Source organism: Thalassophryne amazonica, chromosome 23 (genome assembly GCF_902500255.1).
Source record: "Thalassophryne amazonica chromosome 23, fThaAma1.1, whole genome shotgun sequence".
Lineage (NCBI taxonomy): Eukaryota > Metazoa > Chordata > Actinopteri > Batrachoidiformes > Batrachoididae > Thalassophryne > Thalassophryne amazonica.
In genome coordinates, this window is record NC_047125.1 from 35066458 (window position 1) to 35079225 (window position 12768).

Consider the following 12768-nt stretch of genomic DNA (forward strand, 5'->3'; position numbering starts at 1 on the left):
AATACATAACAGTGATGTGATACAAAACAACAAAAGAGTGTGCGGTCTGGCGTGGTGGTGATACGGTGCGCTCCCAGCAGCGCTAACGGTCCGGAGCCAGAAGCCGTTCGGAGCCAAGGACCCCGCCGACACCCCCCAGGTGGCCGCAACAAACCGAGTCTGTGAAAGAAGGAACCATTATGTGAGTCCACACTCTACACACAGAGACCACTCAAAGGTGTACATAAACAGCAAACACTTCCTGGCTTGATTACTAATCAGCTTCCCAACCTGCAGGCATGGAACATCCAGTTCACAAAACTCCACTGCAGTGGAAGCCGATACATGACTAACGTACAGCTCAATATAATAAGGTGTGAGGGACACCACATTTACTGACTGTATAAACGTTAGTCACAAAATCTAACGTACCTCAGGAAGTGTGCTGACGAGCGTGAGACCTCACCCCCTCCTCTTTCACAGACCGTGCATCAAACCCTGGACGTTCTCTGCATCCACTGATGATGAGATGGCTCCCGAGACGACGATCTCACCCGTCTGGTCACAAGGTCGAGTCTCTGGCAAATACACACTGTACACTCCAGTCTTAAATTCCACCATGTTCCAATCCATATAGATGCACCACAGCTGTGAGTCCTGACGAGCCGCAGGTGATCAGGGTGAGGTCCTGATAACCTCAGCAACACAGCCACTCAGTCCCAAATGCAAGCCACCTGGAAGGAAAACCAAAAGACAGAAACAAAAAGGCAGCCAGGCCCCCCCCAGCCATACAACAAATGTATTTCCATTAACCCCTCACATGTGGAACCGGAGTCATTTCTGTGATTAAAAGCCTGACTGTTTATTTTTTTCACACCCTGCTCAGACTCAGACCTGCAGTCTGACATGCACCTGTTAAATCAGACACAAAAGGCTGTGATTTGACACTTTTGCTGCTTTTAATCCTTCGTGTCTCATCACACTTTTTCAGTGCACACACATATAACATTTTGATAATTGATCAAATACATTTGGCAGAAAAAAAAATTCAGAGGAGCATGTGCTGATTCAGATTCCCCGTAGATCTTCTCTGCCTCCTGACTGTAACTCATCTGTTACGTACATATCGCTCACATCGGAAAAAATGTCCTGTCTGATCACAGTGTATTTCCATTAAAAACCCAGAGGAGTCTGGACGTGCACAGTAACAGAGGTACAAATTAAAGTTCAGCTCTGACACTCGCCAATTTGAGGAAAGTGGGACCGGAGTCATTTCTGTGATTAAAAGCCTGACTGTTTATTTTTTTTTCACACCGTGTTCAGACTCAGACCCACAGCCTGACGTGCACCTGTTAAATCAGACACAAAAGGCTGTGATTTGACACTTTTCTGCTTTTAATCTTTCGCCTCCCATCATATTTTAATAGTTTTTACAGTGTGTACGCTGATAAATGGATCAGAAAAGTCTGCACATTTACAGCACAAAGTCAGTAAAAGAGGAAAATGTCCAGTTTACCTTTGATTTGGAGGTGATGATTGTAGAAAGAAAAGCTTGTTGAGGGTCAAATTAATCCAGAATAAATCATAATCCAGAGACGAAGAAGTTTAAACTGTCACACACGTCATTGTGCGTGACACGGAGTTACAGAGCTGCAGAAGCATAAATCAGGCTTTAAATTAATTAAATAAATCATCAAAAATAGTACATTTATGCAAAATTGATATCTTAACTATTTTTATATTTATTTTGATAGCACCTGTGCCTGGATGTGTTGCTGTATGTGGTTAAATTAGATTTAAAAATGCTGAAAACATTAAAGGTTCATTCAGTAGTTCAGTGCAGTTGGAACCAGAATGGCGCCGTGTTCTGAGTTGTCGTCACTCTATCTATCAAGGCACTCTAGTGTCAGCTTTTTAATTTTTATCAAATATTTCACATGGCCACATGAGGGCGCCACTGCAGCAGAAAACACCATTACATAAGAACTGCACACCTCCTCATTTTCTCTTATTTCCTTCAGCTCCATCCTCTGATTCTCTCCTATCCTTCCTTGTCTCCTTCTCTCTCATTTTATCCTGTCTTCCTACTTCCTCTCCCCCCCCCCCCTCTTCACCTCGTCTCCTTTCCTACCTTTAGGGCCTTTCACGAGTTTGATCTGTGTGATGCGTTCACTCGGTGGGCGTCGCCGGAGCACGTACAGCCTGACCACAGGCCCCGCCTCCTTCAGTGCTTCCACGGCGATGGAGTGAGTGACCTCACGCACGTCCACGTCATTGACGAACACGATGCTGTCGTTGACCCTGGACAGAGAGATCAGACCTGTTAACAATCAGCTGCCCGGATCAATAATATCTATCAATGATCAATATGCTGACTCAGGCAAATGATTTAATGCCAACAGAAAACTAACAAACTGTTTTTAAAAACATGCTGAGTCAGCATGTAAGCTAGCAGGCAACTACTCATTGTTAATTTGTTGTGTTTTATCACGTGTGTAATTTCTCAACTTCAGTGGTTCAAAGCCACTTCTTGACAGGAAGTGTAGGAAGCGTTGTTTTTGTAGGAAGCGTTGCTTTTGTAGGAAGCGTTGTTTTTGTAGGAAGCGTTGCTTTTGTAGGAAGCGTTGTTTTTGTAGGAAGCGTTGCTTTTGTAGGAAGCGTTGTTTTTGTAGGAAGCGTTGCTTTTGTAGGAAGCGTTGTTTTTGTAGGAAGCGTGTTTTTTGTAGGAAGCGTTGTTTTTGTAGGAAGCGTTGTTTTTGTAGGAAGCGTTGCTTTTGTAGGAAGCGTTGTTTTTGTAGGAAGCGTTGCTTTTGTAGGAAGCGTTGTTTTTGTAGGAAGCGTTGCTTTTGTAGGAAGCGTTGCTTTTGTAGGAAGCGTTGCTTTTGTAGGAAGCGTTGCTTTTGTAGGAAGCGTTGCTTTTGTAGGAAGCGTTGTTTTTGTAGGAAGCGTTGTTTTGTAGGAAGCATTGTTTTTGTAGGAAGCGTTTTTGTAGGAAGCGTTGCTTTTGTAGGAAGCGTTGTTTTTGTAGGAAGCGTTGCTTTTGTAGGAAGCGTTGTTTTTGTAGGAAGCGTTGCTTTTGTAGGAAGCGTTGTTTTTGTAGGAAGCGTTGCTTTTGTAGGAAGCGTTGTTTTTGTAGGAAGCGTTGCTTTTGTAGGAAGCGTTGTTTTTGTAGGAAGCGTTGTTTTTGTAGGAAGCGTTGTTTTTGTAGGAAGCGTTGTTTTGTAGGAAGCGTTGCTTTTTGTAGGAAGCGTTGCTTTTGTAGGAAGCGTTGTTTTTGTAGGAAGCGTTGCTTTTGTAGGAAGCGTTTTTGTAGGAAGCGTTGCTTTTGTAGGAAGCGTTGCTTTTGTAGGAAGCGTTGCTTTTGTAGGAAGCGTTGCTTTTGTAGGAAGCATTGCTTTTGTAGGAAGCGTTGTTTTTGTAGGAAGCATTGTTTTTGTAGGAAGCGTTGTTTTTGTAGGAAGCGCTGTTTTTGTAGGAAGCATTGCTTTTGTCAGAACCGTTGATGTTGTAGGAAGTGTTGTTTTTGTAGGAAGCGTTTTTGTAGGAAGCGTTGCTTTTGTCTGAACCGCTGTTGTAGGAAGCGTTGTATTTGTAGGAAGCATTGCTTTTGTCTGAACCGCTGATGTTGTAGGAAGTGTTGTTTTTGTAGGAAGCGTTGTTTTTGTAGGAAGCATTGCTTTTGTCTGAACCGCTGTTGTAGGAAGCGTTGTTTTTGTAGGAAGTGCTGTTTTTGTAGGAAGCGCTGTTTTTGCAGGACGTGTTGTTGTAGGAAGCGTTGTTTTTGTAGGAAGCATTGCTTTTGTCTGAACCGCTGTTGTAGGAAGTGTTGTTTTTGTAGGAAGTGCTGTTTTTGTAGGAAGCGCTGTTTTTGCAGGAAGTGTTGTTGTAGGAAGCGTTGTTTTTGTAGGAAGTGTTATTTTTGTAGGAAGCATTGCTTTTGTCTGAACCATTGTTTTTGTAGGAAGCATTGCTTTTGTCAGAACCGCTGTTGTTGTAGGAAGCGTTGTATTTGTAGGAAGCATTGCTTTTGTCTGAACTGCTGATGTTGTAGGAAGTGTTGTTTTTGTAGGAAGCATTGCTTTTGTCTGAACCGCTGTTGTTGTAGGAAGCGTTGTTTTTGTAGGAAGCATTGCTTTTGTCTGAACCGCTGTTGTTGTAGGAAGTGTTGTTTTTGTAGGAAGCGTTGTTTTTGTAGGAAGCATTGCTTTTGTCTGAACCGCTGTTGTAGGAAGCGTTGTTTTTGTAGGAAGTGCTGTTTTTGTAGGAAGCGCTGTTTTTGCAGGAAGTGTTGTTGTAGGAAGCGTTGTTTTTGTAGGAAGCGTTGCTTTTGTCTGAACCGCTGTTGTTGTAGGAAGCGTTGTATTTGTAGGAAGCATTGCTTTTGTCTGAACCGCTGATGTTGTAGGAAGTGTTGTTTTTGTAGGAAGCGTTGTTTTTGTAGGAAGCATTGCTTTTGTCTGAACCACTGTTGTAGGAAGCGTTGTTTTTGTAGGAAGTGCTGTTTTTGTAGGAAGCGCTGTTTTTGCAGGAAGTGTTGTTGTAGGAAGCGTTGTTTTTGTAGGAAGTGTTATTTTTGTATGAAGCGTTGTATTTGTAGGAAGCGTTGTTTTTGTAGGAAGCGTTGTTTTTGTAGGAAGCGTTGCTTTTGTCTGAACCGCTGTTGTTGTAGGAAGCGTTGTATTTGTAGGAAGCATTGCTTTTGTCTGAACCGCTGATGTTGTAGGAAGTGTTGTTTTTGTAGGAAGCATTGCTTTTGTCTGAACCGCTGTTGTAGGAAGCGTTGTTTTTGTAGGAAGTGCTGTTTTTGTAGGAAGCGCTGTTTTTGCAGGAAGTGTTGTTGTAGGAAGCGTTGTTTTTGTAGGAAGCATTGCTTTTGTCGGAAGCATTGTTTTTGTAGGAAGCATTGCTTTTGTCTGAACCGCTGTTGTTGTAGGAAGCGTTGTATTTGTAGGAAGCATTGCTTTTGTCTGAACTGCTGATGTTGTAGGACGTGTTGTATTTGTATGAACCATTGTTTTTGTAGTAAGCATTGCTTTTGTCAGAACCGCTGTTGTTGTAGGAAGCGTTGTATTTGTAGGAAGCATTGCTTTTGTCTGAACTGCTGATGTTGTAGGAAGTGTTGTTTTTGTAGGAAGCATTGCTTTTGTCTGAACCGCTGTTGTTGTAGGAAGCGTTGTATTTGTCGGAAGCATTACTTTTGTCTGAACCGCTGTTGTTGTAGGAAGCGTTGTTTTTGTAGGAAGCATTGCTTTTGTCTGAACCGCTGTTGTTGTAGGAAGCATTGTATTTGTAGGAAGCATTACTTTTGTCTGAACCGCTGATGTTGTAGGAAGCGTTGTTTTTGTAGGAAGCATTGCTTTTGTCTGAACCGCTGTTGTAGGAAGCGTTGTTTTTGTAGGAAGTGCTGTTTTTGTAGGAAGCGCTGTTTTTGCAGGAAGTGTTGTTGTAGGAAGCGTTGTTTTTGTAGGAAGCGTTGCTTTTGTCTGAACCGCTGTTGTTGTAGGAAGCGTTGTATTTGTAGGAAGCATTGCTTTTGTCTGAACCGCTGATGTTGTAGGAAGTGTTGTTTTTGTAGGAAGCGTTGTTTTTGTAGGAAGCATTGCTTTTGTCTGAACCACTGTTGTAGGAAGCGTTGTTTTTGTAGGAAGTGCTGTTTTTGTAGGAAGCGCTGTTTTTGCAGGAAGTGTTGTTGTAGGAAGCGTTGTTTTTGTAGGAAGTGTTATTTTTGTATGAAGCGTTGTATTTGTAGGAAGCGTTGTTTTTGTAGGAAGCGTTGTTTTTGTAGGAAGCGTTGCTTTTGTCTGAACCGCTGTTGTTGTAGGAAGCGTTGTATTTGTAGGAAGCATTGCTTTTGTCTGAACCGCTGATGTTGTAGGAAGTGTTGTTTTTGTAGGAAGCATTGCTTTTGTCTGAACCGCTGTTGTAGGAAGCGTTGTTTTTGTAGGAAGTGCTGTTTTTGTAGGAAGCGCTGTTTTTGCAGGAAGTGTTGTTGTAGGAAGCGTTGTTTTTGTAGGAAGCATTGCTTTTGTCGGAAGCATTGTTTTTGTAGGAAGCATTGCTTTTGTCTGAACCGCTGTTGTTGTAGGAAGCGTTGTATTTGTAGGAAGCATTGCTTTTGTCTGAACTGCTGATGTTGTAGGACGTGTTGTATTTGTATGAACCATTGTTTTTGTAGTAAGCATTGCTTTTGTCAGAACCGCTGTTGTTGTAGGAAGCGTTGTATTTGTAGGAAGCATTGCTTTTGTCTGAACTGCTGATGTTGTAGGAAGTGTTGTTTTTGTAGGAAGCATTGCTTTTGTCTGAACCGCTGTTGTTGTAGGAAGCGTTGTATTTGTCGGAAGCATTACTTTTGTCTGAACCGCTGTTGTTGTAGGAAGCGTTGTTTTTGTAGGAAGCATTGCTTTTGTCTGAACCGCTGTTGTTGTAGGAAGCATTGTATTTGTAGGAAGCATTACTTTTGTCTGAACCGCTGATGTTGTAGGAAGCGTTGTTTTTGTAGGAAGCGTTGCTTTTGTCGGAACCGCTGTTGTAGGAAGCGTTGTTTTTGTAGGAAGTGCTGTTTTTGCAGGAAGTGTTGTTGTAGGAAGCGTTGTTTTTGTTGGAAGCATTACTTTTGTCTGAACCGCTGTTGTTGTAGGAAGCGTTGTATTTGTAGGAAGCATTGCTTTTGTCTGAACCGCTGATGTTGTAGGAAGTGTTTTTGTAGGAAGCATTGTTTTGTAGGAAGCATTGCTTTTGTCTGAACCGCTGTTGTTGTAGGAAGCATATTTGTAGGAAGCATTGCTTTTGTCTGAACCGCTGATGTTGTAGGAAGTGTTGTTTTTGTAGGAAGCGTTGTTTTTGTAGGAAGCATTGCTTTTGTCAAAACCGCTGTTGTAGGAAGCGTTGTTTTTGTAGGAAGCGTTGTTTTTGTAGGAAGCGCTGTTTTTGCAGGAAGAGTTTTTGTAGGAAGCGTTGTTTTTGTAGGAAGTGCTGTTTTTGTAGGAAGCGCTGTTTTTGTAGGAAGCGCTGTTTTTGTAGGAAGTGCTGTTTTTGTAGGAAGCGTTGTTTTTGTAGGAAGCGCTGTTTTTGTAGGAAGCGCTGTTTTTGTAGGAAGCGCTGTTTTTGTAGGAAGCGCTGTTTTTGTAGGAAGCGTTGTTTTTGTAGGAAGAGTTTTTGTAGGAAGCGTTGTTTTTGTAGGAAGTGTTTTTGTAGGAAGCACTGTTTTTGTAGGAAGCACTGTTTTTGTAGGAAGCGCTGTTTTTGTAGGAAGCACTGTTTTTGTAGGAAGCGCTGTTTTTGTAGGAAGCGCTGTTTTTGTAGGAAGCACTGTTTTTGCAGGAAGTGTTTTTGTAGGAAGTGCTGTTTTTGTAGGAAGTGCTGTTTTTGTAGGAAGCGCTGTTTTTGTAGGAAGCGCTGTTTTTGGAGGAAGCGCTGTTTTTGTAGGAAGCGTTGTTTTTGTAGGAAGCGTTGTTTTTGTAGGAAGTGTTGCTTATATAGCATGGTACTGACAATCAGTACTGACTTTGTACCAGCTGTGTATTCAGTGTATACTTGGTGTGTACTGACTGTGCACTGACTCTGTAGTCAGCGTATACTCGGTGTGTACCGAGGGTGTACTGACTGTGTACTCAGTGTGTACTGACTGGGGACTCGGTGTGCACCGCCTGTACTGACTGTGTACCCATTGTGTACTGACTGTGTGCACAGTGTGTACTGACTGTGTACTCAGTGTGTACTGTCTTTGTGCTCAGTGTGTATTGACTGTGTACTGACTGTGTGCTCAGTGTGTACTGACTGTGTACTCAGTGTGTACTGTCTTTGTGCTCAGTGTGTATTGACTGTGTACTGACTGTGTGCTCAGTGTGTACTGTCTTTGTGCTCAGTGTGTATTGACTGTGTACTGACTGTGTACTCAGTGTGTACTGTCTTTGTGCTCAGTGTGTATTGACTGTATACTGACTGTGTGCTCAGTGTGTACTGACTGTGTACTCAGTGTGTACTGTGTTTGTGCTCAGTGTGTATTGACTGTGTACTGACTGTGTACTCAGTGTGTACTGTGTTTGTGCTCAGTGTGTATTGACTGTGTACTGACTGTGTGCTCAGTGTGTACTGACTGTGTACTCAGTGTGTGCTCAGTGTGTATTGACTGTGTACTGACTGTGTGCTCAGTGTGTACTGACTGTGTACTGTGTTTGTGCTCAGTGTGTACTGTGTTTGTGCTCAGTGTGTATTGACTGTGTACTGACTGTGTGCTCAGTGTGTACTGACTGTGTACTGACACAGCGTGTACTTGTGGTGTACTCTGTGTACCGGAGGCGTCCGTCCTGGGCTGCGGCTCCTCCGGGGATGATCTTGGTGATGAAGATGGACGGGTCGTCTCCGATGTGCGGGTTGTCAGTTCCTCCTGCGATGCTGAACCCTAAACCAGAGTTCCCCTAAAAACACAAATGCACCACGCAGACTCACATTCCCATAATGCACCTGTCACCATGGAGCTGAATTTAAAATCATCTGGACTTTTGGTCTTTGGGCTGAAATGAACCGGTTTGAGTTTGAACCCTCACTGGTGGGCGTGTGACATGAGACACGCCCACCTTAACTAAGCTCTGTCTGTCAGGTGGGTAGTTCAGGGTGCGTGGGAGATTAGCGTGTTCTGTGCCTCCACTCGAGTTTGGCTCATTTTCCACATCGATGGCATTAAAAATCAGAGAGTTCGCCTTTAAACTCGGCTTTCTCTCAGCTTGTTTTCAAGCTCCGGGACTAAACGACAACATGGTGATGATTTTATTTTTTTATTATTTGTGACAGTTGTCAGATGTTTAACATGTTTCCTAAAATAGTGCGCGCTGTTAAAAATAGCTGCTGATGTCAGCGGGTGGAGTTTATTTTGGTGAAATCGGCCTTCAAACATCAGAGGAGGCCGTGCACGTGTGTGTGTGTGTGGGCGTGCACGCTCACCCTCTCCAGCGTGATCTCTTCGTACTCCAGCTCTCCTTCTGATCCGTTCATCTGAAAAGAGAAGGCATGGTTAAAAATCCCATCCTGCACCTCTCTCCGTCTGCCGCGCATCTCCACGGTAACAGCTGCCGGGCCGTCAGGAGGCCGGTTACCCTGGCAACACTCACTGTAACCATAGCGACCACCGCTCACACACATCACCTTCTCACCATCGTCACTGCTCCAAATCCTTCTGATGATGTCGCTCTTTCATGTGTGACATGTTTCCTATCGTACTTCAAAGGAAAATAAGATTATTTTTGGTTCTTCTAGTTTTTGAGTCGTTTTAATTTTACTGACACTTAAACGTGACTGACTTTGTCCGATGTATATTAAACAGGCAGACCCAATAGCGCCACCTAAAGGAACATTTCAGCATTTGAACATTTCATTTTTGTAATTTTTGTAATTTTTGTAATTAATATGATCTGACAGGAAGTTAATTATTTTGGGTGTAATTATTGAAATGCTGAGAAATGTGCAAAGATGAAGATGCTCAGGTACAAGGTCAGTGACCGTCGGGCGTCTACGTGTCCTGGTGCTGCTCGTTACCACCTCCACCGCCCGACAGAACCCTACTGGGTCCAGATTTTACCCCTGACCCCCAAGATCAGCTGCAGTCGGGTGACGCCTGAATGTGTCCTTGGTGTCAAACAGTCTCTGGGGTCCTCAGCACTGAGGCACCGGTGTTCTGGATCGAGATCAGGAGAAACCACCCCATGGCTACTGTCTCATCACTGACGTTCCCTCACAGTGGAGGTCGCACACCTCTCCCCCAAGTTACCTCTAAGTTACTACAAAGTACCCAAGGATCCTCTGCAGAGACCATCCAGTCCTCACCTGAGGTCATTAGTTAGAGTCCAAGTCTAACAAACAGACAGTAAGACAGGAAGCACCAAGATCACCAAACATTTCTGACATTTGACCTTGTGCCTCCATAGGATCTTCTCAGGTGTCTCTGAATCTCAAGGACTGAGGACCCAGAGACATGAACATCCCTGTTGAGGTCAGTGGATGCCTCTACACGTTCAACACTTTGACCACACACAGAGACACTTCTGATGGATGAGTCCAGAAAGTCACTCAAAGCCTGGATTTTAGTCTGTAACCAAGACCATCATGAACACAAACATTCTGATTCCTCACTCAGTTTCTCAAGTTCTGCAATCAGAAGATCCATTGATACTCGAAGATCACAGTCTCGTCCGCAAAGTCAAGGCCAGTCAACTTTTCCTCACCAACAAAAGCACCTGAGCTGTTTCTAAATCTCACTCAGGTTCAGCCACAATGCACCTGCTACTGGAGATGTTCTTGTCTTGGCAGCTCAATAGGACAGGAGCTGTCCTGTCCTATTGAGCTGCCCACTTCGGCCAACTCTTTGGCCAACTGTGTCAGGAGTGTGCTGCCACATCATGACTGTGATGTCCCCAGGTGCAGGTTCAGAGGAAGACCATGCTTTAGTTCCTCTCTAAGCCATGTATTGTGACCCCTGTAGATGATACTGAGATAAAGTACCTCCATCTGAGAACATCAGTATGCCCAGTCCCTGCCTGCCTTCAGGGACTTGAAAATAGTTTTACATTCCCTTCCATCATATTGGCGTTTGTAAGACATCTACCTAGATTTCTTGCCAACTCCAAAACAGCCTGGTGTTGAAGTCTGGCAACCTTAAATCTGGGGCACTGTGTAGCTGACAGTCCCCTAGACTTCAGACGATGCTCAAGACCAGTTACCCAGGAGTCTCCAGGACCTGTCTCATGTTCAGTCCTTGTCAGTGTGGGACAGTCTTGTTCCGTGGTGCAGCTCTCGAAACTGGAACCAGAATGCAGCAGCTCATAGTTCCCAACAGTTCCCAGGAACATTGAGCCACTTTCACCACATGTACAAGATCCACAAAGTCCTTCTGACCACCCCCACCTGTAGTACTCACCCGTGACCAGGGTCCCCCCGGGGCCAGTTTTACTGCGGTTGACTGAAGTACTTTGTTTTCAGAGGTCATGTGGATGATGACTGAAGACACCCCACATCTGAGAAAACCAGGCCAGGTCCTGGTTTTTGAAGACACAGTTCCCCCTGTCCACTCTGAGCTCAGTCTGGTCTGGTTTTACCTTCCTGTGTGTTCACACGGAACATGGTACCGCGCAGGAACCAAACCTTCTCAAAGAAAAGCTCAGATGTGGTTCTGTGTGAGAACCTGGACTGTGGTCTTCCTGCAGGAAGAACATGTGTCCACTCAGAACACTGTGAGTGTCTCTGAAGGATGAGCGAGCTTCAGCTCTTATGCAACATAGTGAGACAAAGACAGAGAGAGAGAGAGCGAGAGAGAGAGAGAGAGAGAGAGAGAGAGAGAGAGAGAGAGAGACTTTTGACTTTTAAAAATCATTTAATTAATTAATTATTATCAGTTATTAGTCAAAACAATAAATATAAAATCAGCACAACAAACGTAAAAAAACACAAATTCTAATAGTCCATAAGCAGCTGCTCCCCCTATCGTCCACATGGCCTCAAACTCTTCCAGCTCCCCCACCAATGAGCTGTATGCAAACTCCAGCCTGAGGCGTGCTCTTATCAGTCTCTTCAACAGGAGTTCAGGGTCTGTGCAGCCTGTACCCGCTCTCCGGTTCCTCCTTGTTATCCAAATACTCATCTTGGCCTGTCCCAAGATGAAATTAGTCACTGATATATTCCTACGCTGCACTCCTAAAAATTTTGGTCCAAACACAAAGAGTTCTTTGGTAAGATCTCACCCAAGTCTCTGAAACCATAGTCCCAAGACATTAAAAAGGGGTATCAAACGAGGGCAGGTCAGCCACAGGTGCTCCAGGGTCTCCTCTGCTGACCCAAAGTCACACTGACTGGTTGTGCCCGGGTCAAAGTGAGCCACATGTCTGTTTGTAACCACGGCTCCATGCACCACCCTCCACTGGAGATCAGCACAGCGTTTCTCAATAGGAGGGCAGTACAGGGACCTCCAACTGCCTCTGGGAGACGCCCCCAGGGCCAACACACCGGACCACCCGGACTCCACAGTGGCAGCCAACTCGGCTCTGTAGTGGACTTTCATGACCATCATGTATATGTCCTTCTTTTTCACTGTAGCCATATCTGACAAACCTGGGAAGGATGACAGTATTCCCGTCGGCTCTGACTGCAGTCCTGCAGCCCGCACCAACAGCGGAGGAAACTGCACAGAGTGAACCAACGAATGGCGTCTGTAGATTTCCAAGGCTTCTCTGAAGTGTGTCGGCAACCCACTCCTGACCTCGGCCAAAAGCTGTTCCATCACTCGCTGAAACATGATCCCAGTCTCCTGACACAGCTGAGCAGCACTTTTCCAGCTGTCCTCTGCTCTCAGGTCAGCCAGCCTGGTCAGTCCTGCCGCTACAAATGCTTGTTTCAGCTGGGGGGATTCCAACAGGCCACTGCTAATAACGGGGTTATGGAAGAGTGGCTCTTCTCCTGCACATCCATAAGGCTCCTGTCGTGAAAACGACAACACCGAACTCCAAGCTTTCAACACAGAACGGTAAAAAGTTGTTGTTCCCACGAGCTCCATACCAGTCAGGTTCATCAGAAACAAATGTCTGTAGTAGCCAACTCCTCTAACTCTGCGAAGCAGAACGGCCGCCATCTCTGTCCACAACTGCTGTGGGCCGTAGAGCAACCTCTGCACAGTCTGTAAGCAAAGAGCCACAACTCGACTGACAATGTCTATCAGCGCCTGCCCACCTTCATCCACCGACAAGTGCAAAGCGGCCACCTTTAGCCGTTGAAACCCACCCCAGAAAAAATCCACCAGCTTCCTTT

The 12768-nt window shown here is 44.8% G+C and overlaps 1 protein-coding gene across 4 annotated transcripts in view; it reads right to left on the bottom strand.

The window, feature by feature from the left end:
- Positions 1-12768, bottom strand: part of LOC117504684 (disks large homolog 4-like) — a 46613-nt gene that overhangs the window by 13489 nt on the left and 20356 nt on the right. For all 4 annotated transcript variants that reach the window (XM_034164181.1, XM_034164179.1, XM_034164180.1 and 1 more), the window contains exons 3-5: positions 8920-8970; positions 8272-8396; positions 2111-2280 (exon numbers count right to left, since the gene is read on the bottom strand). In XM_034164181.1, coding sequence (XP_034020072.1) covers positions 2111-2280; positions 8272-8396; positions 8920-8970 — 346 coding nt within the window. The remainder of the gene's footprint in view (positions 1-2110; positions 2281-8271; positions 8397-8919; positions 8971-12768) is intronic.